General features: G+C 45.6%; 1 protein-coding gene across 1 annotated transcript in view; it reads right to left on the bottom strand.

Annotated features, from left to right (window-relative positions):
* Positions 1–25803, bottom strand: part of LOC309559834 (properdin-like) — a gene marked incomplete at its 5' end in the record, with an annotated part of 141186 nt that overhangs the window by 12053 nt on the left and 103330 nt on the right. The window contains 4 exons of the mRNA XM_082263267.1: positions 7457–7598; positions 9525–9633; positions 17014–17205; positions 22982–23155. Of these exons, the coding sequence (XP_082119393.1) occupies positions 7460–7598; positions 9525–9633; positions 17014–17205; positions 22982–23155 (614 nt within the window). The 3' untranslated portion in view covers positions 7457–7459. The remainder of the gene's footprint in view (positions 1–7456; positions 7599–9524; positions 9634–17013; positions 17206–22981; positions 23156–25803) is intronic.

The following is a 25803-nucleotide window of genomic DNA, read 5'->3' as shown; positions in this document are numbered from 1 at the left end:
CACTCCCTACCATCCACAGGGGGATGCCCAGCCTGAACGATTTAACAGGACTCTTTTGGATATGTTGGGGACTTTGAGCTCAGAGAAGAAACAGCATTGGGGCAAGCACGTAGCTGCCATTGTGCATGCCTACAACAGCACTGTCAGTGATGCTACTGGATATTCCCCTTATCGGCTGATGTTTGGAAGGGAGGCTCGGTTGCCAGTGGATTTGGCCTTTGGCATTTCGCCTGATCATACCTCTTCAGCATCGCATAGAGGATATGTGGACCGACTGCGGAAGAGTCTGAAAGCGGCCTATGACAAGGCTCAGGCCACATCTGATCAACGTGGACTGCGGAATAAAAAAAATTTCGACCTAAAAGTTCGGATCCATGACCTGCAACCAGGGGACAGGGTTTTGTTGAGAAACTTGGGTGTCCCGGGAAAACACAAGTTGGCAGACCGCTGGAAGTCCCAACCTTATGTTATCTGCAAGCAACTGCCAAACCTTCCTGTGTACCAAATTCGGCCTGAAGGAAGTGTGGGTCCATTGAAGGCTTGGCATCGGAACCATTTGCTGCCTCTCTCTGAAGCGGTTCGTATGCCCCCTGTGGAAGACTTGTCAGAGGCCCCTTCGACTTCTCGCCGGTCCAGACCAGTTACCAGATCTCAGACGACGCTCCCAGATGAGGGAGAGGGAAGTTCTCCATCTGAAGATTTGGAAGATGAAGAGGAGGTACCCGACTGGTTGTGGTCATCTCAGTTGCCAGAACCCACACCTGCCTCCCTGTCTTCATCTGACTTGGCTGATAGAGGAGCCCTTCGGGCAGAAGCCCCTGAATTCATACCCTTTCATATGCTTCCAGAAGAAGCAGCTGAGGATGAAGATCCTGAGGAGGAGGTTGCACCCTTCTCTGAAGAAGAACTGACCTCTCTTGAACCATCAGGTTCCTCTGTGTTGGAACATGAGGAGGGGGACATTGAAGAATCCTCAGAAGTGCCTGATCCTAGCACCTCTGAGAGCATGCCTCCACGGGAACAGAGGGAAAGGAGAGTCATTCACCCACCTAAGAGACTGACCTATGATCAATTGGGTGAATGTTCGGAAGAAGCTGTTTTTACCTCCAAAAGATCTCCTGACCAGCCTAGTTCCTCCACTGTAGATTTGGTGGGGGACAACCCTAGCTCACCCCCAGGCACAACTGTACAAGCCACCCAAGTTTTGGGGGGTCTGTGAGAGATCATGAGAACAAAGTATTGAAGTAGAAAACGTTTGCATTTAAGTTTGTACATAAGGATATTGGGTTTGGCCATTATAATAAGCACAGTTTTTGATGTTCACAATTTGGTTTACTTTGTGAGTTAATGTTTGCGCACATTTTGTTGCTCTGACCTCACTATATGTTTTTTTCTCTTTCTCACCTTTTGATGTTTTTTTTTCAACACAAACTTTAAGATGTAAGTGTTTAAGAAATTGCAAAGGCACATGTGCTTTTTAAAGGAGCACTATATAAAAGCACTAGAAATCAGCACTATATTAACACTGTAGAAATCACTTATTTGTTTATTAATTGCACTTTATCGTTTTACTGTTGCACTGCTATTAGAATACAAAATTGGATGTATTCAGATTGACTTATTTCAGCAAAATGTTAATGTTTTTGTTGTATAATGCCAACCTATGCACTAGGGTACATACTGTTGACCTCTTTGGGGACCAAAGTTTCTCAAGTGGGGGGAGTGTGTAGCGGGGTTAAACATGCCTAAAGACACTGTTTGATATGTGGGAAGGAACTAGGCTCCCTCTAGTGGTAGCTGCATGGAATTTCCCGGGCTGTGACTTCCTTTTCACAAGATGAAGAAACTACATCTCCCAGGCTGCTTTGCAAGATCCAGGAACTAGGCTCCCTCTAGTGGTAGCTGCATGGAATTTCCCGGGCTGTGACTTCCTTTTCACAAGATGAAGAAACTACATCTCCCAGGCTGCTTTGCAAGATCCAGGGTGCACGGCTGCACCGCACGGCACTATGGGGGAGGTTATTTAAAGGAAGAGAGAAGCGCGCGAAGGGGGGGCCTTTCTGCGCTGGACTCTGAGGAACCAGCGAGCGAGAGTGAAGGACTGACACTGGATATTGGGCCAGAGCCTTTTAGCCTGGAGGGACGACGTGGAACCGTCCCATCTCAAGCACGAGGCACATTCCTGGAGGTCATACTGCTGTTTGCCGAGACCGGAAGTCATCCGCCAGAAGGACCCCGCGCGGCTGGCATATAGCCAAAGGACTGAGACCGCAGTGGAAGCGCGCGAAGGAGAAACTTCTGTTGGTGAGAGGGCACATGCCCAATAACTGACTTTATCTGCTGAAGAGACAGTTTTATCTACAGATAGCGGTAGCGCAGCAGGAGGTGATAAAACCCCGGGGTTTATCACCATACTCTCTCAGGAGACTCATAGACAAACAATAAGGTCTGTAAAGGAGTCGCCAGAGGCTTATCTCTCTCGCAGAAGTTATTGCTCAGTTACGCAGACACCCTGCGGTGACAACTAACAGCTCGTTGTTTTCTCTCTCTTGATCTTTATTCCTAATCTGGATTACAAATGAGCTCTATTCAATAACCTTGCTAGCGAAGATCAACAAGAAAGAAGAGAACTCTGGGGGAGGGACTCAGATAGGCCCACCTACCTGGTACTGTGTCTAGCCTTAATGCAGGAGGAGTGTGGGGGTATTCTTTTACCTTTTTAAAGCTGTTTTAAATAACCTTTTATGGACTTGTATTGTATTGTATTGTATCTCCCCTATTCAATTTGATATATAGTAAACTAAGTTTGGTTAATTACAATCTTGTGCGTTGTTCCATTGTGTCACCCAGAAGGACTACTATTCAAGAAGGTAACAAGGTATTGTTGCATAGTGAAGTATTGTATTCCAACCTGTGTATCTATTTGATAGTCCAGTCCTATTCTGGGTCAGTTGTGCCTGAGGAGGGATCGAGCCAATTTGATTGGGTTGTTAGGCAGGGTGTAGACCCAATAATATAATCAGCAGCTCCTGCGGGGGTGGTGCTACAGTCAGAAGAAGCAAATCAAGCTTTCTGCTTGTTAAAATCAAGCTTCACTTCTGCTCCCATACTACGCCATCCAGACCCATCCCTCCAATATATTCTAGAGGTAGATGCGTCAAATATGGCAGTAGGAGCAGTTCTCTCCCAACGACCAACAAACACTTCATCACTCCACCCAGTTGCTTTCTTTTCAAAATCACTAAGCAGCCCAGAGGTGAATTACCCAGTGGGTGAAAAGGAGTTGCTTGCCATAAAATTGGCACTGGAGAATTGGCGACATCTGCTCGAAGGTACCCAGTTACCAATACTCATATATACAGATCATAAAAACCTTCAATACCTCCAGACTAACAAGACTCTTTCCCACCGGCAGGTACGATGGTCATTATTCTTTTTAAGATTTAATTTCTTAGTGACCTATACGCCTGCAGACAAAAATAAAAAAGCGGATGCGCTATCACGACTAACCGAAGATAACTGCGCCGAAATCCCTTCCATTCCCATAATACCCTATGAACGCATTATTGGTGTTTTACGATCCTTGAAGGAAGAGATTTTGCACAGTATAGGAATGGATTCACCTCCACCACAACTAAGTACTGATGCAGAAGGCTTCCTCTATTACAATGACAAACTTTACATACCCCCTACTATGCGCACCAAGATCTTGGAGTTATCGCATGATGTACCCATGGCAGGACATATGGGTATGACGAAAACCTTTAATTTGCTCACCAGGCAGTTTTGGTGGCCTGATATGAAGACGTCTGTACAAAAATTTGTTTCTTCATGTGACATCTGTGCAAGGTCCAAAATTGACACTACAAAACCATCAGGACTACTTTGTAGTCTACCAATACCCCAGGTTCCATGGGAAGTTGTGTCCTTAGATTTCATAGTAGAACTACCACCTTCCAAAGGATTTAATACCATCCTAGTGTCAGTGGACCACTTGACAAAGATGGCACATTTCATCGCTATCCGTAGACTACATTCATCCAAACAAACAGCGGAACTACTGATGAAACATGTGTTCAAGTTGCATGGAATTCCAAAGACTCTTTTGTCCGACCGTGGTTCACAATTTATCTCTAAATTTTGGCAAGCACTTTGTCAAATTTTACGCATTGAGCGAAAGCTCACTTCTCCCTACCATCCTCAGACCAACGGACAGACTGAAAGAGTCAACCAGTGCATTGAGCAATATCTACGCTGCTACACATCATACCTGCAGGATGATTGGGTGGATCTCCTTCCTCTAGCGGAATTTGCTTACAACAACGCAACCCACAGTACTACGAAGCAAAGTCCGTTCTACTTGAACTATGGGTTTCATCCCACTCTTCTTCCACCACGCATCCTGCAATCGAGTAATCCAGTAGCCTTGGATTACCTTACCCAAATAAAAGACTCTTTGGGTTTACTCAATACTACCATATCACACGCTCATAGTCAACAAAAAAGGTACTACGACCTTCGTAGAAGACCTTCTCCTCAGTATGTTATTGGGGACCTCGTTTGGCTATCAACAAAAAATTTAAGATTAAAGATCCCTAGCAAAAAGCTTGGGCCTTTATTCTTGGGACCCTTCCCAATCAGGAAACTAATTGGAAAAGCTGCAGTACAGCTCACCTTACCGGCAGATCTCAAGATCCATCCCATCTTCCATGTGTCGCTATTGAAGCCACATGTTCCTAACCAAATAATAAGGCCTACCATCCCACCTCCACCTCCTGTACAAGTTGAAGGCGGAGAAGAATTTGAGATAAAGGAGATTCTGGATTCTCGTATCCACAGAAGAAGACTCCAATATCTAGTACGATGGAAGAACTATGGGCCCCAAGACGACACCTGGCTGGATACCTCTGATATACATGCCCCTAGACTGATTCGCAATTTTCACTCGAAATACCCGGAAAAAACAGTTCTAGAGGCCTTCCGGAGCCGGCCTTAAGGGGGGGGTACTGTAATGTTCTGGTACCTCTGGTACCCTTATTCCACTTTCCATTCCGTGTATGCGTCCCACCATTCTCTTCTGGTAGGTGCGCATACACCTTTAAGACCGATGCTGTCATCACTGAGCGCTGCAGAGCGGCTATTTCAACCGCCGGCGTTCTCACTCACATGTTCGTTCAACCTGCCTTGCATCTATGCTTACAAGCGTGTCTTGCTGTGGAACCTCGCTACAGATCCCTGTATCTCGCTACCAGGATCACTTCCTCAGACCCGAACCTCGCTACTGATCCCTGTATCTCCCTACTGGATCACTTCCTCATCACCGGACCCTTCTACTACTATACTATAGTGATAAGTACCCCACAGGGGAAACCTCCATAACTTACACTACTACTATTGCATTAAGGACTGTTACTACCTATCCATACTATCCTATCATCTGCACTGTTACATAGATTGCTAGCTCTTGAGACTACTACCATCTATCATCTGCACTGCTGCATAGATTGCTAGCTCTCCTGTCTACTACCATCTATCATCTGCACTGCTGCATAGATTGCTAGCTCTCCTGTCTACTACTATCTATCCTTGCACTGGGTTAGTCTATCCTGTATTTGTCATCTGCTGTCCTCACCACCTGTTAGCATACTCGATACTAACCTATCTGCATTCCTAAATACCATCTTGAACTCTCCTGTACAAACCTATCAAGTGCTTACCATCCTTGTCACTGTTCACACCTGTCCCTTCAGCACATCACCTTCATACTATCATATACATCCTATCACTCCAGGAACATCTCATTGAGTGTGTATATATCTGTATGTTGAAGCTGACAGGCCCACGGTGATGAGTCCTGGAGAGTTGGATCTGGTATTCAACACATCTCTACATGACTACTGAGTGGAGATTTTGCAGCTGTAAATCCAGCCTATAACAAAAACGCAGGAGCGTTACACTCTGATATTCATGCGCCTAGACTTATACGGAACTTTCACTCGAAACACCCAGAGAAACCTGTCCTATAGGCCTTCCGGAGCCGGCCTTAAGGGGGGGGTACTGTAAGATTCTGGTACCTCCGGTACCCTTAATCACCACTTTCCTCTGTAAAGCGTCCCACCTTTCTCTTCAGGTGGTACGCATATACCTTTAAGAACGATGATGTCACTGCTGAGCGCCGCAGAGCGGCTATTTCAACCGCCGGCGGTCTCACTCACATTGTTCGTTCAACCTGCCTTGCTATCCACATGCTTTCAAGCCTGTCTCTCGATCGGAACCTCCAGCCATTCCCTTTACCTGGAGCAGACCGGAACCTCGCTACTGATCCCTGTATCTCGCTACCGGATCATTCCTTATCTACTGGACCTCTCTAACCTACTAACATTACAAGTGATAAGTACCCCGCAGGGGAACCCTCCATAACCTTATTGCACTATCTACCTATGCACATTAAGGACTGTTACTACCTATCTATACTATCCTATCATCTGCACTGTTACATAGATTGCTAGCTCTTCAGCCTACTACCATCTATCATCTGCACTGCTGCATAGATTGCTAGCTCTCCTGTCTACTACTATCTATCCTTGCACTGGGTTAGTCTATCCTGTATTTGTCATCTGCTGTCCTCACCACCTGTTAGCATACTCGATACTAACCTATCTGCATTCCTAAATACCATCTTGAACTCTCCTATACAAAACCTATCAAGTGATTACCATCCTTGTCACTGTTCACACCTGTCCCTTCAGCACATCACCTTCATACTATCATATACATCCTATCACTCCAGGAACATCTCATTGAGTGTGTATATATCTGTATGTTGAAGCTGACACGCCCACGGTGATGAGTCCTGGAGAGTTGGATCTGGTATTCAACACATCTCTACATGACTACTGAGTGGAGATTTTGCAGCTGCAAATCCAGCCTATAAATAAAAACGCAGGAGCGTTACACTAGCTTGCTGCATCATTTTTTCACTTTGATTTTTGTGATGTCTATGAATGCAGCCTTCTGTAGGTTGATCGCTTTCAATAAAAGTTGTGGCATTCCTTAGTTTCTAACACATTACCCAGTCCATATCAGTATAGATCTCCATCATGATATTTTTCCCCATTGAGATCTGATGTGTTTTCAAAGTGTTCCTTTAATTCTTTTGAGCATTGTAAAATGCCCTCATTCCTGCAGGATGGATCCCCATGTACATAGTTGAGTCCATAATTTTTTAGGATGCAAATTTGTTTTGAACCCCTCTATGTCCCATGAAATATCCTGCCCAGCAAGGGGTGTCACTCAAGCTGCCACAGCAGGTAGGCAACAGAAGGCCATGTCATTTCATCCTATCATGGGACCTTGCACTTTTTCTGAGTCTGTTTATGTTAAAGCTGGCTGTCCCTATGGGTAATTCACTTGCTTCAGATTGCTGGGAATTTATAAGTGCAAACGTGTATCTCACCATTTATGTACAGGGAGGAAGGTTCTTGCACTCCACTCTCTCCTCCAGTCTCTTTGTTTCCCCATCGATTGAATTACATGATACTCTGGGAGTTCCCGAAAAGAATACTTCAGTTATTGCTATGGCTCCTTCCACTGTGTTTCTAGAGAAAGATAAAGTCTGAAATTAATAGGCAAAAGTGCAGCCAGTAGGCAAAGTAAGCATCTTCTGAAAATTGGAAGCAAACATGCCACATTGAAAGCTGTGACAATGCATCTGCTATGTCATTTATATCATCGGGCTTTAGGATGATATGGTTCGCACTGTCAGTACCATCTGGCTTGGCAAGTTTCGATTGAGAAATCAAAGGAACTGGAAAAAAATGTCAGCTGAATAGTGACGGCATCCTATCAGATACAGTCACTGCTGCAGATGCATTTGTTTAAACCTAATAACTGGCAGTGGAAATAGATGGATCATAGATGGCAAAATCTATGGTTAGAAGCAGAGACAGCAGAGAAGCAGAGAAATTTTTCAGACTGCTATACAGATAGCAGTTCCGTCTTACCGCATGGGAATGCTGGGCAGTTGCCCAGGGGCCCCCACCTGCCCAGCAACCCAGCCAAGCATTAGCAGACATCCCAAGTCACCCGCGATGTGCCACGCAATATCCCGGCTGTCTGTGTCAGCTGAGCTGTCAGAACGGAGCCGAAATTTCCTGTATAGTTCTGGCTCCGTCCTGACAGTCACAGGCAGAGTGATATCAAATGCACTCCGCCTGTGAGAACGAGAGATACAGGAAGCATCGGCTCTGCGTGCTTCCTCCAGCGCCGCTCCTCACACTTGGTCTGTTAATGTGATGTATCTCAAGCCAGCATTTCCGGCCAGCAGTAACAGCCAGCAGTACCCACGAGCAGTAGCAGCCAGCAGTACAAGCCAGCAGTACCCGCCAGCAGTACCGGCCAGCAATAACCACCAGCAGTAACCACCAGCAATACCAGCCAGAAGTAACCAACAGCACCCGCCAGCAGTACCCACCAGTAGTACCAGCCAGCAGTACCCACCAACAGTAAGTCACATGTGCTAGGGGTGCAACTAGCCCCATTACAAAATTGAAAATATCCCAGCATGTGCAGTGTTTCTGACTCCTACTACCATGACCACTTCAAATCACTCAAGTGGTCATGGTGGTTAGAGTTTTCCTTTAATATCTCTCAGAAGAAGTAAATCTCTGTATACTGATTGCATTTAATTTGATCATCCTCTAGTTGTATTAAACTGGTGGGGGGGAGGGGGGGAGCGGAGTGCCACCTCCCTGAAATGAGTTTGCCACCTCCCTGAAATTAGTTTTTGCAGGTTGGGATGTCTGAGTCCCAACTCCCGACTCCTGTGTGCATCCCGCCGCCAAACTTAGCAAGTGGCAAGCACCTGTCAGCCCTGCACTGCTATCAGGCCACTTGGGCCGTGGAAAGGGAGTCCACAACTGCAGGAATACCTGCCCACCTCCACGGAAGCAGGCACATACAGGACAGTCGAGTCTGACTCCCGTGTATCTGTGTGTGTTCACCTGACCCAGCGGCCGAACTTGGAATCTATCATTAGCCTGGCACTGCTGTCAGGCTAATCGGGCAATGGGGAAGTGCCCACAGCAGCAGGAGTGCCTGCCTGCTTCCAAAGTCCTCCGGGAGACAGACACACACCAGGACAGCCGCAGTGCGAGCCGCAAGGGCGGGTGCACTGCTGTAGAAGCCTAAAGTGAAAGCCAGCATGGCAGAAATGAAAGAAAGACAGAAAGGGTAAGTACTAACTTTTTATGTGCAGAAATTAATTTTGTCTTTGTATGTTCAGAAAGCCAAAACATCTGCATGTCACTTTCATTTTGTATACAATTGATGCGCAAATAAATAAGAATATCAGTGCATTTTTGTTTTTCTCGTGGGTGATTGTGTAGGCAGGGCCTCAGTGCACTGCATTGCCCACAGGCCTATAATGCTCTTAAGATGGCACTGACAGATAGCAGAACATTTAGCACACAAAACACTTCAGAAAAGGTGAAGGTGAAGGAGGACATGCACTTTAATTGACTTACGGGTAATCTGGATATTCTGCCAGACACTCCCTGTGTCTTGTTCTTTCAGCCCGTCCACATGGAGAGGAGCAAAGTCCCCAAGAAGACCATTCAGACCAAATACCATTTACTGAAACAAAGAACAGACACATTTACTGTCAGATATGAGGATCTCTTTATGTGTGTAGCCTTGCCTCAATTGTTCCTGTGGAGTCTAATTGGGGAAACCATTAATCAGCCAGCAAATCTGTCTCTGCTGTCTTTCCCCACAGAGTTTCCCCTTCTGTTTACATTAGCACAATAAGCAGGTTAACATAATACCAATCTGCTTGCTTCATATGGAGATCATTTGATAGCTGGACAGTGCGTGCCCACTCACCAGCGGGGAGCCAATCCACGGGGCCAGCAGCTGCGATTGCCCCTGAGCACCCGCGATTGCTCCCTGTGAAGAGAGATAGGCGGTCTGCTGCAGACCATTGTTCTCTCAGGAATCAATGCAGAGCTCCTGTGTTCCTCCTATTTAGGATCACAGGTCTCTGTGTTGATTTCATAAGTCCACGCCCCCTGACAGTTAGAAAACACCCCCTAGGCTCACATTTAACCCTTTGATCGCCCCTGGGTTAACCCCCTTCCCTGCCAGTGTCATTATTACAGTAACAGTGCATATTTGTAGCACTGATTACTGTAGTAATGCCACTGGTCCCCCCAAAAGTGTCAAAATGTCAGTTAGAGGTCTGATCTGTCCGCTGCAATGTTGCAGTCCTGCTAAAAATCGCTGATCGCCGCCATTACTAGTAAAAAAAAATTTAAAAAATTTAAATGACATATATCTTTCCCCTAGTTTGAAGACACAATATCATTTGCGCAAACCAATCAAAATACACCTATTGGGATTTTTTTTTACCAAAAAGCAGAGTACAAATTGGCCTAAAATGATGAAAAATTTAGATTTTAAATATTTTTTTTTTTTTTTTTAAAAGAAAGTTATATAGCAGAAAGTGAAAAATATTGTTTCTTTTTTCAGAATTGTCGTTATTTTTGTTTATAGCGCAAAAAATAAAAATCTCACAGGTGATCAAATACCACCAAAATAAAGCTCTACAGTATTTGTGGGAAAAAAGTACATACATTTTATTTGGGTAAAGCGTCACAAGACCGCACAATTGTCTGTTAAAGTAACGCAATCTTATGTAAGGACGGGCGTGCTCACGTCAAGACCTAGCCCGCTATCACCGATGTTCACCACCTTGGCATTCCCTCCTGCTCTTTATCAATCTCACTTTCTTATCTAGAACCAGGTGGACAAACCATTACTATCCCACACTCTACAGGGTGGTACCTTGACCCCGCTGTCACAATTGACAGGGTCTTGTCACGCTCCCCCTAGGGCCTGGTTGGAATGCTCCCAACTCCACCATTACATTTCCACTAATACTCCCACCATTGCCCTGACGAGGCCACTCACTGAGTTTGAAAACTTACTGACCCAAACTGACAGACCAATGCATCCCCTATCTCACATATACCAAATTCTACTGAAAATTGCTCTACCACAAAACCCTCTATTTATGGCTAAATGGGAACAAGAACTTAATCGCCCAAGTGGCGACTTCAAACGGGATAAAATACTGACATTTACCTACAAAACCTCCATTTCTTCTAGAGCACAAGAGCGCAACTATAAGATCCTGACAAGATGATATTGATGCCCTACTACTTTACACAAAATAAACCCACTCATCCCAAACACTTGTTATAGATGCTTAGGGGCCCCAGGTACCATGTCACATACAGTATATGGCACTCCTGCCCTCTAATATCCCCGTTCTGGGACAAAATACTTCAGCTCTACCATGACTTAATCTGAGACAAAATTGATAACTCCCCACTTATCACGATGCTCTCAATGTTGCCTGAATCTTACAAACAAAGCAAAAAGGGCCTCCTTCTACACTTTTTGACGGCAGCCCAAACTGTCATTGCTAGGGCATGGCGTAAACCACAGCCCCCAACCTTCGTGAATTGGGCCAGCGAAATGGACTCCATATGCCATTTGGAGAGGTTGATTTCCTGGGACGCGGACAAAATTGACGAATATACTGTGACCTGTCACCTGGTCAGTCTGGAATCACTTTCGATATTCCCCAAAATTAACTTCCTACCTATGACCTTCGTGGTACAATAATTAATCATACTCTCCTTCTCAGATTGCGCAAAATGATCCCCCATTAACAACTCCTGGGTCTCCTAACTCCCGTTCACTCTTCTTCCCCCCCCCTTTTCTTTTCTCTTTCCTTACTCCCCTCTTCTGATACTTACCGTCCTACGGTCTCAATGCCCGGGACATAAATGTTCTGTTATATATTTCCTATACAATGCTTCATAGAATTAACTGGTATACAATCCATTTGCTTAAATGAGCTCGGGCCATAGTCGCCTACACGCACGGAGCAATATGCCATTCTAAAATGTTGTGTCGAGTACCTATGAACTAATCTTATTGCTTTATATTGGTCTCAATGCCCAGGACATCAACGTTCTGTTATATATTTCCTATACAATGCTTCATAGAATTAACTGGTATACGATCCATTTGCTTAAATTAGCTCGGGCCATAGTCGCCTACACGCACGGAGCAATATGTCATTCTAAAATGTTGTGTCGAGTACCTATGAATAGTGTTGAGCGAACACGGACTGTATTATTTGGGTCCGTACCGGATAATTGGATTTTTGCTACCCGGACACAGACCCGAAAACTTTACTGTATGTTCGGGTTTAAAATCCATGTTCGGTAATTTTATTTCCTGTTTTGTATGTAATGGCGCGCTTTTAATGGTGGGCTTTCAACAGCCAATCAACAAGCGTTTAACTGGTGTGCTTTAAGCCATCCCAGCCATGCCTACAAATGTATTAGTAGCTGTGATTGGCCATCTGAAGCATGTGACCCATGTCTTTATAAGTTCGAGAGCCACAGCGCGGTGCGTCATTCTGCTGTAGTGTAGGGAGAGAACACACATCATACGTGCTGGCTGCTGCTGATTAGGGACAGACAGTGAAAAATTGTGCCCGAAAAGAATGCAGGGACAGGTCGGAGTGTAGGCAGGGAAAGATATTTGAGCATTTTAGGGACAGGCTGGAGAGATTAGGCAGGGACAGAACAATCGTCCGTTAGCGATCTACATCAATTTTGCTATGTGGGGGGTGGTGCAGTGAACAATCTTTTTGCCCTCACTTGAGCCCACTGAGGAGGAGGAGGAGGGAGAAAAAAATATATTTTTATCAGTCTGTTGTGTGCAGCGTTCAGCTATATTTTACTACAGATTGCTGTTCTAATCTGCTATTTGAAAATTACAAAGTTAAAGGGGAATTTTTTTTTTCCCTTCATAGCCTGCTGCTAAGCTGACCGTGACATAAAACATAAGACACTGCTGTGTTCACATGTGCTATTGAGTGATTTTCAATTTTATATACTTTTTTCTATTCCACTATTCAATATAGAGTACACCCTTTTAGGTTAAAAAAAATTAAATTGTGGAATAGTCTGTACTAATCTGCTATTTAAAAATTACAAAGTTAAAGGGGAATTTTTTTTTTCCCTTCATAGCCTGCTGCTGAGCTGACCGTGACATAAAACATAAGACACTGCTGTGTTCACATGTGCTATTGAAAAATAACCAATTTGATATACTTTTTTTTATTCCACTATTCAATCTACACCCTTTTGGGGTAAAAAAAATTAAATTGCGGCATAGTCTGTATCGGTACGCGTGAGATACACCTTTAAAATTTTTGGGGCGCATCTTCCACCGCCGAGGATTGCAGGGTGCTTCAGTTTGCCTCCTGTTCCGAACTCCTCCTACTCCTCATCCTGCCTTTAGGGTAAAAAAAATTGTAATCGGGGCCTAGTCTGGGTTTGTACGTGTGAGATACACCTTTTTATATCATATTTTCTATTCCGCTATTTAATCTACACCCTTTGGGGTAAAAATAATGAAATTGCGGCATAGTCTGTATCGGTACGTGTGAGATACACCTTCCAAATTTTTGGGGCGCATCTTCCACCGCCAAGGATTGCAGGGTGCTTCAGTTTGCCTCCTGTTCCGAACTCCTCCTACTCCTCATCCTGCCTTTAGGGTACAAAAAATTGTAATCGGGGCCTAGTCTGGGTCTGTATGTGTGAGATACACCTTTTTATATCATATTTTCTATTCCGCTATTCAATCTACACCCTTTTGGGGTAAAAAAAATTAAATTGCGGCATAGTCTGTATCGGTACGTGTGAGATACACCTTTCAAATTTTTGGGGCGCATCTTCCACCGCCGTGGTTTGCAGGTTGCTTCAGTTTGCCTCCTGTTCCGAACTCCTTCTACTCCTCATCCTACCTTTAGGGTACAAAAAATGGTAATCGGGGCCTAGTCTGGGTCTGTACGTGTGAGATACACCTTTTTTTATCATATTTTCTATTCCGCTATTCAATCTATACCCTTTTGGGGTAAAAAAATTACATTGCAGCATAGTCTGTATCGGTACGTGTGAGATACACCTTTTTATATAATTTTTTCTATTCCACTATTCAATATACACCCTTTTGGGGTGAAAAAAATTAAATTGCAGCATAGTTTGTATCGGTACGTGTGAGATACACCTTTTAAATTTGTTTGGTGCATCTTCCACCGCCGAGGATTGCAGGGCGCTTCAGTTTGCCTCCTGTTCCTAACTCCTCCTACTCCTCTTCCTTATCCTCTAACGCCTCCTCATCCGGTCAGCGTAAAACCTTCACCACAAACTTCAGCACAGCCAGGGGTAAACGACAGCAGGCAGTTTTAAAACGTGCCTGTTTGGGTGAAAAATCCCACAACGAGCAGGAGTTGTGGAGGAGCATGGAACAGCAGACCGATGAGTTGTTGGTGCCAGCGAGCCTCAAGCCCGGCCTGGTGGTGTGCGATAATGGGCGAAATCTCATAGCAGCTCTGGCTCTAGCTGGTTTGACGCACATCCCTTGCCTGGCGCATGTGCTGAATTTGGTGGTGCAGAGGTTCCTTAAAAATTACCCAATATGTCAGAGCTGCTGCAGAAAGTGCGGGCCGTCTGTGTGCACTTTCGGCGTTCTCACCCTGCTTCTGCTCGCCTGTCAGCGTTGCAGCGTATCTTCGGCTTTCCCGCTCACCGCCTCATATGTGACGTGCCCACAGGGTGGAACTCCACCCTGCACATGCTGGCAAGACTGTGCGAGCAGCAGCAGGCCATATCGGAGGTTCAGCTGCAGCACACACGCGTGAGTCGCTCTGCAGAACAGCACCAATTCACCAATAACTGGGCTTCCATGCGAGACCTGTGTGCCTTGTTGCGCTGTTTCGAGTACTCCACCAACATGGACAGTGCCTATGGCGCCGTTCTCAGGGTTACTATCCCACTTGTGGGAAAAATTGCTGGATGATGGATGAGGAGGAGGAGGAGGAACCATGTTCACAGCAGGGTGGCACCCAGGCCAGCTCGTGGCCATCACTGGTGCGTGGCTGGGGGTATACAGAGGACACAAACGATGCACCTTCCACAGAGGGCAGCCTTTCGTTGCCTCTGGGCAGCCTGGCACACATGAACGATTACATGCTGCAGTGTCTGCGCAACGACCGCCAAGTTGCCCACATTCTAACTTGTGCTGATTACTGGTTGGCAAGTCTCCTGACATAGGATTTCCGTGACCTGCCTAGCCAGAAGGCCTGGCAGAACCCCATTCTTCATGGTAGCTGAAGCCACCTCGAATACTAGGTCAGGGGTGCTCTCCCGAAGAGAGACTTCTCACTTAGAGGAGACACCGACTCCGACTTACACTCCGGTTTTAATTAAATGTGCACAAAGCTGTTGGAGCCTCCAGAAATGATGGCAGACTGGGTGATGCGATGATAGAGATAGGAAGGTAATAGCGAAACAAGCCTCAGAGGAAGCCTTTCTAGGGACCACCATACCCACAGAGAGGACAGACAGTGGACGAAATACTCAGCTCCTCCAGAGTAGTGGGACGGTATACAGTAGGATTTGCACCAGGAACAGAGTGTAGGAAGACTGGATACCATTCCAAAGACCACTTACCTGAGCTAGACCCCAAGGGGCCGTCTGGTATTCTATAATAATTTTTATTGTATTTTGTCTTTCACAAGTTGATATTGGCACGGACACCTTTATACTCGGCACTTTGAAGAACCAGTTGGGGGTTCGCTTTTCATATGTACTTTTTTCCCAAACTTTACTTTTGATATAATTTATTATGAATTATTATGTATTTTTGATGATGCTTATTTAGATATTTTTACACCTTTTGAGCGCTGTCCCCTTTATATTCACTGTGCACACAACCCCTTGTTGCTTTGACTAGCTGCTCATAGGAACCTATATATAATCTTTTAGTTTGTATAATAACACCAATATTTAATCCAATCTAATATTTCACTTAATCCTAGGCACGTTCACGTGAGCACACATACATTTGCTCACATTTTTTGTTTCAGTTTGACACACATACACCTACCTCCTGAAGAGTGTTCTTGATCTGGCCAACTGTTGTGAAGGGTGTTTTCTTCACCAGGGAAAGAATTCTTTGGTCATCCACCACAGTTGTTTTTCGTGGTCTTCCGGGTCTTTTGGTTTTGCTGAGCTCACCGGTGCGTTCTTTCTTTTTAAGGAAGTTCCAAACAGTTGATTTGGTCATACCTAATGTTTTTGCTATCTCTCTGATGGGTTTGTTTTGTTTTTTCAGCCTAATGATGGCTTGCTTCACTGATAGTGACAGCTCTTTGGATCTCATATTGAGAGTTGACAGCAACAGATTCCAAATGCAAATAGCACACTTGAAATTAACTCTGGACCTTTTATCTTCTCTTGGAAATGGGATAATGAGGGAATAACACACACCTGGCCATGGAACGGCTGAACAGCCAATTGTCCCATTACTTTTGGTCCCCTAAAAGTGGGAGGCACATATACAAACTGTTGTATATCCTACACCTTTCACCTGATTTAGATGTAAATACCCTCTAATTAAAGCTGAAAGTCTGCAGTTAATGCACATCTTGTTTGTTTCATTTCAAATCCATTATAGAGCCAAAAAGATTAGAATTGTGTCGATGTCCCAATATTTATGGACCTGACTGTACATCAAGAGAAGGTGTGTGGCATTATGGGACAGCACTAGCACTCTTACAGAAAAACACTGTACTTTTACTGCTGCACATAGTCTACGGCTCATCTCTAAGCCGGGGAAACACCATAATGTTTACTTCTCACCTGAATGTGGTCCCTGCATGGTCCTGGGCATTGATGAGCATGCAAATGCACAAAAGGCACCGCCCACAACCGCACCTTAGATGCAATTGTATAGGGATATCATACACTTGCTTTAAGGTTTACACAAACAAGGGAAAAAATGGCAGTAGGTTAAAATACATTTTTTTCTTTACAGCTGGTTGGGATAGATCATTGTTAGGTACAGTATGATTTATAAAACACTTACAACGGCAGTTATCAATGTCATAGCAATTGCGACTTTGCCTGTAGTCTCCTTCACACCACTTCCCATCTGGGCTCGTACCAATACACTTCCTCTTCCTGAACTGCGATCCCACTCTGGAAGTGCATTTAATCCTGTCTTTGTTTAGTCTAGTACAGTCCGACCAACTTTCCCATTCTGTCCACTGTCCATCGACTGCAGATGAGATAGGAATTGGTAATTCACATAAACTGCAGTTTAACTAGTATAAATATTCAAAGAGAGAGAATACACAGCAGAACTATGCTTTTCTTTGCATTTTAAGAAAAATCTGTATTTACTGGTAAATATGAACATAGATACAAACAGGATTGCTCATATTCTCAGCTTAGTTTCTATGCTTAGCATCACTTATTTCACACTCTAGTGCAACCTAATCTAAAATCGGTTATAAAACAGTAAAAAAAACTAAATTGTAAATTCTGATGCTGAACAATAGGTATTATTAAGTGCAGGAAGAGTTGGTACTTAGAGCAGAGGATCCTGGCATGGAAAAGGTGATTATTCAAACAAAGGTTTACATCTACATAAAGGATAGTTAAAGCGGAGTTCCGGGCACAAAATCGATATTTTTTTTTTGTGCCCATCCACTTGTTCCCCCTCACCTGAAAAGGAATTGGATAGTTAGGTTTTTTTTTTTTTTTATTTACTCACCTTGTAATTGAAGATCGAATATACTCACCTAGTCTTCACTTCCTCCCTCTGTGCCGAGGCTCAGTCGTCTCTTCCGGGCTTGCACTGATTCCTGGGAGCTGAACGTCATCGCTCCCAGAAATCAATGCGACGGCACCGGCCCCGCTCGTCACTTCCGGGCGACGCCGCATTCCCCTGCTAAACAGCTTCTGGGCATGCCCAGAAGCTGTGGAGGAATGTGGCGCCGCACCGGAAGTGACGAGAGGGGCCGGTGAAGGCGCATTCTGGGAGAAGAAGACACGGAAGAAGACGCCGAAGAGGACCGCGCCAGCTTTAGCTGCCCACAAGAGAGATGGAAACACTGTGGAAGAAATTTTCTTCTAAAGAAGTATTTCTTCTAAAAGGTAAGTGCGAACCGGGACAGATCAGAGGCTAGCCATTGTGGAATGTACTAGCCCTGACTGTCCCGGGGGTATGATTGTTGAAAAATGATTTGTGTGCCACTCTAAGGTTAATGTTAAAGGGAGGTTACAGGCAGAGTTAGAGTTGGGTTTCATGGCCATCTTTAAGGCAGGGCAAAAGGGGTAGCTGCCCTGGACCCAATCATTGTTGTGGGGCCCAAAGCAGCTGCCCTTTGAGCTTGCGTTGCCTGGGAACATCAGGAGCAGGGTCAGCATGTGGTGCAAGAGCCTCTTCTGCCTGTGCATTGCCGGGCTGCTGCTCTGGCCTTAAAGCGGAGTTCCACCCTGGAATTTTTTTTTTTTTAAAAATACCCCCGGGACAGTCAGGGCTAGTGCATTCCACAATGGCTAGCCTCTGATCTGTCCCGGGTTGCACTTACCTGTTAGGACAAATACTTACCTTGAAAACGTCTTGTCCAGCGCTGCCATCTCAGATGTGGGCAGCTTGAAGCCAGCGAGATCCTCTTCGGTCCCTCGATGCCCTGCGCCGGCCCCGCTGTCACTTCAGGTGCGCGCGCGTCATCCCTCCACAGCTTCTGGGCATGCCCAGAAGCTGTTTAGAAGGGGATGATGCACGCGCCCCGGAACTGACGTCGGGGCCGGTGCAGGCGCAATGACTCCTGGGAGCGATGACGTTCAGCTCCCAGGAATCATTGCAGAGCCAGGAAGTGACGATGGCCCGCGGCCGAGGAAGGAGGAAGAAGGAAGTAAGGTAAGTATATTTTCTTTGCTACGAGGTAAGTAAAAAAAAAAAAAATGCGATTATCCATTTCTTTTTCAGGTGACCCGGAGCGAGAAGATGGAGGTAAGTATAAAATTAGGGTGGAACTCCACTTTAAGCCTTCTCTCTCCCTTTTAGTGTGCTGCAGTTCCCAACTTGTCCTGCGGGTGGAGAGGCTGGTTGGGCTTCTGAAAAAAAGAGCTCCAACTGAGAGCTTTTGCAGCCATGTGGGGGCGGGCTGGAGAGCTCTGTGATATGGGGGGCCAGCAGCAAGGTAAGAACTGTGGCAAGTTCCTTAGTGTACTGGCAGTGCTGTCTCTACTCTCTCCCAGCCCTGCAGAACATCTCTCCTCTCATGTGATGTTCTGCGGGGAGAGGAGAGATAGGTGTGATGTTCTGCAGGGTGAGGGTAGTCAAGTGGGATGTTCTGCAGGGAGAGGGTAGACAGGTTTGATGTTCTGCAGGGAGAGGAGAGACGGGTGTAATGTTCTGCAGGGAGAGGGTAGACAGATGTGATGTTCTGCAGGGCTGGAAGAGAGGAGACAGGTGTGATGTTCTGCAGAGCAAGGGCAGACAGGTGTGATGCTCTGCAGGGCTGGAAGCGGGTGGATAGGTATGATGCTCTGTGGGGCTGGAAGAGGAGCGACAGTAGTGATGCTCTGCTGGGCTAGAAGAAGAGAGACAGATGTGATGTTCTTCAGGGAGAGGGTAGACAGTTGTGATGTTCTGCAGGGTTGAAAACTTGTGTGATGTTCTGCAGGGCTGAAGACAGGTGTGTTTCTCTGCAGGGCTGAGAGAGGGGAGACAGATGTGATGTTCTGCAGGGCTTGAGGCAGGTGTGATGTTCTGCAGCGCTCAGAGAGGGATGACAGGTGTGATGGTTTGTGGGGCTGGGAGAGGGGAGATAGCTGTGATGCTCTACAGGGCTGGGGGAGGAGAGACAGGTGTGAGGCTCTGCAGGACTGGGAGAGGGGAGACAGGTGAGATGCTCTGCAGGGCTGTGAGAGGGGAGAAAAGTGTGATGTTCTGCAGGGCTGGGAGAGGGATGACAGGTCTCAATGCCTCTCTCCTATTACTGTTTACCCCCCAATGTTTACAGGCGAGCAATGTGTATGGGGCAGTGTTTACACAGAGGGGGCAATGTGTGCAGGGGACTGGGGTTATGTAGAGGAAAGCAGTGGGGAGAGGGGAAAATGTGTACAGAGGGTGAGCAGTGTGAAGGGAAGGACAGTGTGTGTGCAGGGGAAAGGGGGATTGTGTGTACAGGTTAATTTAATTTGGGCTAATCTCAGGTTTCTTAATTGTTTGTAATCAGAATCTATGTTGTATTAAGCCACGCCCAACATTGAATTGAATCCAACCATGCCCAGGAGGACAGTGGGGATGGCGGGCATCAAAATGCACCTTTACCTGTGAAGACATAAATCTTTGGACCAGTCCACCTCTAGCAACGAATCGGTGAACAGTAGTGATCTGCTATATTCTCTAGAAACCAATCAGTGAGCAATAATGATGCGCAGAAACCTCTAGCAATCAATTAGTGAGCAGTAATAATGTAAAGTAACATCTAGCAACCAATTGTTGACTGGTTATGATGTGCATTAACCTCTGGCAAATAGTTAGTGAGTGGTAAGGATGTGCAGTAACCTCTAGCAACCAATCAATGAGCACTAATAATGTGAAGTAACCTATAGCAACCAATCAGTGAGCAGTAATAATGTGTAGTAACCTCTAGCAACCAACTAATGAGCGGTAAGAATGTGCAGTAACCTCTAGCAACCAATATGTGAGCAGTAATAATGTACAGTAACCTATAGCAACCAGTCAGCGGTAATGTGCTGTAACCAACCAGTGAGCGGTACACATGTGCAGTAACCTCTATTAACCAATCAGTGAGTGTGGACCAGTTCTTTATGTCTACATTATTAAAGTTTCTTTTAGAGACAAGTCTGTTTGTGTTTTTTTGTGTTTTTGGATATTGAGGTGGAGAGTGAAATTGCATGGCTGGGGAGGGGGCGAAGAAAAAGTTTGCCCATGGTCCAATTACTATTAAAGATGGCTCTGTAATGGGTTTACATACAGGGGCAGTGTCAGGGTTACAGGAAAGGTTGGCATTAGGGCCTGTGTTGGTGGGCTTCTAGTTTGTGTAGATCGCATTTGTTTGACATCAATGAAAAAAAGCCTGTCCACACAGGACCTGAAAATCTTCACCTAATCAAATGTGTCAGAGGGAACGGGTTGTTTCAAGAGTTAAGGCCAAAGAACAGAGAACCCAATATACCAAGCAGCTCCTGTGGAAGTAGTGCAACATTGGGTTACTGGAAGGGTTAGTGTTAAGGTTACAGGGAGGGCTAGAGTTGAGATTTCACAGAGGGTTTATCGTTAAGGTTACAGGCAAGGCTGGTGCTAGGGTTACACAGAGGGTTACTGAGAGGGTTACCAGGAAGGTTATTGCTAGGGTTCCAGGGAGGGTTAATTTGAGGTTCACAAGGAAAAAAAGTGTTAGGATGATGGAAAGGCTTTATATGATGGTTATAAGGAAGGTCTGTGCGTGAAGGCTAAATAAAGTTAAATGGGGGGCTAATGTTAGGGCTACATGGGGGGCTGATGTTAGGGCTACATGGAGGGTTAGTAGGAGGGTAACAGGGTGATTTAGAAAAAATGTTACAGAAAGTGTTACCAGCAGGGTTAGTGTTAGGGTTACAGAAAGAGTCAGTTTTAGAGCTACAGACATAGTTAGTGTTAGGGTTACAAACAGTGAACAATATTCCTATTGCATATGTTCCTGGAGTAGACTCAGAAGTAAGAATGCTCCAGCAACTGCCAACTGGAAGCTGGTAACATCATGAAACAACATAGTTGTTGCCAACACACCAGGGATCTTCAAATAACGTCCTTTTCTAAAGTTTTATTCAAGATGATCATACCAAAGCGCACGATTGCAACATTTTGGAGCTACGCAGGACCACTTTTTCAGGCATGTCTTATGTGATATGTGATAATATAGGATTAGTGTGAGAGATACAAGGACAGTCAATGTAGGAGGCAGTTTAGAAGCTTGTTATCAAGCCTGCAGTCACTGATTAGAAGGAAAAATCAGTGCTTGTGTTGTGCTGCTACCCCCTCACAAATGTCCTCAGATGATTGTTACCTCCAGCCAAAATCTTACAGACACCTTTTATACCGTATAAGAGAAAGCTTATATAAACCTTATAGTTAAAGGAGGCAATATTTCTACTCTAGGTTTCAGAGGGTGCTGACGCTGAGATATGCAGGGTAAAGCCCCGTCCACACGCACAGATTGTTGGCCAACTGATCGGCCACTTTTTGTCCAATGTTGTTTGTTGGTTAAAAGTGCTCTAGACTTGCACTGGACTTTTGTTGGCCAACAAAAACCAACTTCAGAAGTGATGTCATGTTCTGGTTGACTTTCCCTGTGTTTTTTCTTCTCTGAGCATGCCCAGTCTTGCTCATCTGATTTTGGTCTGCCGAAATCTGTATTGACTGAGGAACAATCGGCCGTTTTTTGTTGGCCAACAAAAATTTTATAGCATGCACACCAGATTTTTTTCGGCTGAAAATTCGCAGTTGGTTGTCGTACTAACAAGCCTACAATCGGCAGATCGGACGTTGGCCAACAATTAACGGCCAACAATCTGTGTGTGTGTAGGGCTTTAAGCCCCGTACACACGTACCGATCGTCGGCCGACCGATCGGCCGTCTTTTGTCCCCAGGCTGTCCTGTGTCATGTGATGGTTAACTTTCCCTGTGTTTTCTCTTTTCTGAGCATGCCAAGTCTTGCAAATCTGCTATTTGTCGGCCGAATTCTGTACTGACTGGCGAACAATCGGCCGTTCTGGTGTCGGCATACAAAAATTTTAATGCCTGCACGACAGATTCTGTTCGGCCGAAAGTACGCTGTCGGCTGTCGGAAGCATCATACTAACAAGCCGAAAATCGGCCGATCGGTCGTCGGCCAAATCTTTACGGCCGACAATCTGCACGTGTGTACGGCCTTTACCCACTTTCTTTAATACCATTTTCTCATTTAATCCAGTTTACACACAATCTTTCTAATTTTTTGTGGAGTACCAACCTACATTCATTTTCTGCTTACCGGGACATGGTACCTTTGTGTTACAGATGGTGTTCCTTGTGTTGGCACCTTCACAGGATCTTCCTCCATAACGAGGCGATGGGTTATCACATGACCTCTTTTCTTTCACTCTTCCAATGGCACAGGTGACCGAACACTCTGAGTCTCTCTTCCAAGCTCCCCATTGTCCATCCACTGCAGAAATACTACATTTCAATTAAAAGTTCTCCATGTAAAGAAAAAAAAAATGCCTAAAAGGGAAATGTGTCTGCCTTGTACTTTACCTGACATTTCTATTTATTTTCAAACTTGGAATCATTTGGCTGGAATTTTATTGGCTGAAGTGGGTAACATGCAGAGATTTTTTTCCAGCTTCACTTTTTAAGCATAAGCCAAAGTTCACAGATATGTGGTGTGGGAACATTTGTAAACCGCACATGTTCTTGAACCCGCAAGCATCCGCAGCCAAAATGCACTGCTCTTAAACAGACCCATGGGGGTGCAATTAATTCTTAAAGGCACCCCATGCATTGGAAACTACAGCATGTTTTACCATGTTGGAAAACACATAGGACTATGTGGTTTCCATGTGGTTCAAATGAATAGACTGCTGTGACTGCGCAAATGTGGCCATAGGGAAACACAAATGTGAACCTAGCCTTAAAGAGATTCAGAAACTGAAACTCTTTGCAAGCATTAACAAGAGGCGCAGATAGTCCCTATATAACTCCTAACCAACCAGCATCCCAGCAAAAAGGAGCCCCTAGGTCAGTACTAGAGAATTCCCCAACATTCACATTTGCAAAGATGGGCTGACTCTCAAGGCAATCATTGTGCACCCCCCATCTTTCTGTCATAGGGATATGTCAGTCTCTAGGTACTGTAGGTTCGTATATTGTAATATATAGTATCACCTAATGTCAAAGGTACCTCGATATACCATTCAGCTTCCGCATGTTTTGGAAAAAAGACACAACTGTGTTTTAATTTTAAACCAGAATTCCATACATAATAAGCAACTGAAGTAAACATACATGTGTTGCGTTACTCGCCAAAGGATTTATAATTATGTGCAGGTAGTTTTGTGATCCTGACACTCCTACAAGACAGCCCAACCAGATCCTGGATCTTCAGTGCAGTCAGGGCCGGTGCTAGACTAGTTTACGCCCTAGGCAAGACCAGCTACTTGCGCACCCCCCCCCCCCCCCCAAAAAAAGGGAAGGGGTTAAATACTCCTCTATGTCATACCCAGTGACCCTGATCTGATGGTTCCTCCTTGTTATGCTTTCATACCCAGTGACCCCCCATGTTCCTCCATGTCACACCCGGGGACCCTAATGTCCCTCCGTGTCACACCCAGGGACTTTGATGTTTTTCCATGTCACACCCTTGGACCCCAACATTCCTCCATGTCATGCTGTCATACCCACTGACCCTGATGTTCCTCCATGTCACACCCAGGGACCCCGTGTTCCTCCATGTCATGCTGTCATACTCAGTGATCCCAATGTTCCTCTATGTCAGACCCTGACAGTTGGGGACCCTGATGTTCCTCCATGTCACACCCGGGGACCCCGATGTTCCTCCGGGTCACACCTGGGGACCCCGATGTTCCTCCGTGTCACACTTGGGGACCCCAATCCCCCATGGCACACCCAGGGACCCCAATTCCTCATGGCACACCCAGTGACCCCTATCCTCCATGTCACACCTGGTGACTCTGATTCCCCATGGCACACCTGGTGACCCCGATTCCCTTTCATACCAGGGATGCTCCATGTAACACCCAGGGACCAGCTCAGTGCAGAGAGTCACTTCCTGCCTGCGGTTAAGGCCGTTCAGCTCCAGCTGAAGAGGATCATCATGCAGGCAGCACTCTGGTGGGCTCCATTCCTGCCTCTTGGGGCCCCTCCAACAGTAGTGGAAAGCCAGGGCCTGATAGTTCCGCCACTACCCAAGACACCTGGCATCTTTCTCTGTCCCTCCTTCCTCCCCTACTGCCACCTCTCCCCTCAGCTCACAATGATCATTCATGATGAAGAGAGATTGCCGACTCCTGGCTGTGCCCCTAGGTGGCAATGCACCCTAGGCGGCTGCCTAGTTTGCCTAGTGGAAGCACCCGACCCTGAGTGCAGTGTAAGAACAAATTGGTCAAGCACCTCTGCCAGCCTGCTGATTGGACATATAAGGATCATCAGAAGAGGAATATCATCCTTTTGTTCAGTTTGCTCTTTCTTCCTGTCAACATGTTCAATGACAGCACATAGGCTCTACAGCAGAGTTTGGTTGTTTGCTAGTGCTGTAGATTTGAAAACCTGAACCCAAAGAGGACCAATTAGATACTGTATACACTATATTGTTAAAAGTACTATGACACCTGAGTTTACACGCACATGAACTTTAATGGCATCCCAGTCTTAGTCCGCAGGGTTCAATATTGAGTTGGCCCACCCTTTTCAGCTATAACCGCTTCAACTCTTCTGGAAAGGCTGTCCACAAGGGTTAGGAGTGTGTCTATGGGAATGTTTCACCATTCTTCCAGAAGCGCATTTGTGAGATTAGGCACTGATGTTGGAGAGAAGGTCTGGCCTGCAGTCTGCGCTAATTATTCCCAAAGGTGTTCTACCTGGTTGAGGTCAGGACTCTGTGCAGGCCAGTCAAGTTCCTCCATCCCAAACTCGCTCATCCATGTCATTAAGGACCTTGCTTCGTGCACTGGTCCAAATCTTTTGATGAAGAAGGGGGGGGGGGGGGATTATGGTTTGGAGTTTTTTTTTTTTTCAGGGGTTGGGCTTGGCCCCTTAGTGCGAGTGAAGGGAACTCTTAAGGCATCAGCATACCAA

The sequence above is a fragment of the Pelophylax lessonae genome, assembly GCF_965119305.1.
Source record: "Pelophylax lessonae genome assembly, chromosome: 7".
Classification (NCBI taxonomy): Eukaryota; Metazoa; Chordata; class Amphibia; order Anura; family Ranidae; genus Pelophylax; species Pelophylax lessonae.
Note: the sequence above shows the minus strand (reverse complement) of the source record. Positions and strands in the feature narration are given on the sequence as shown.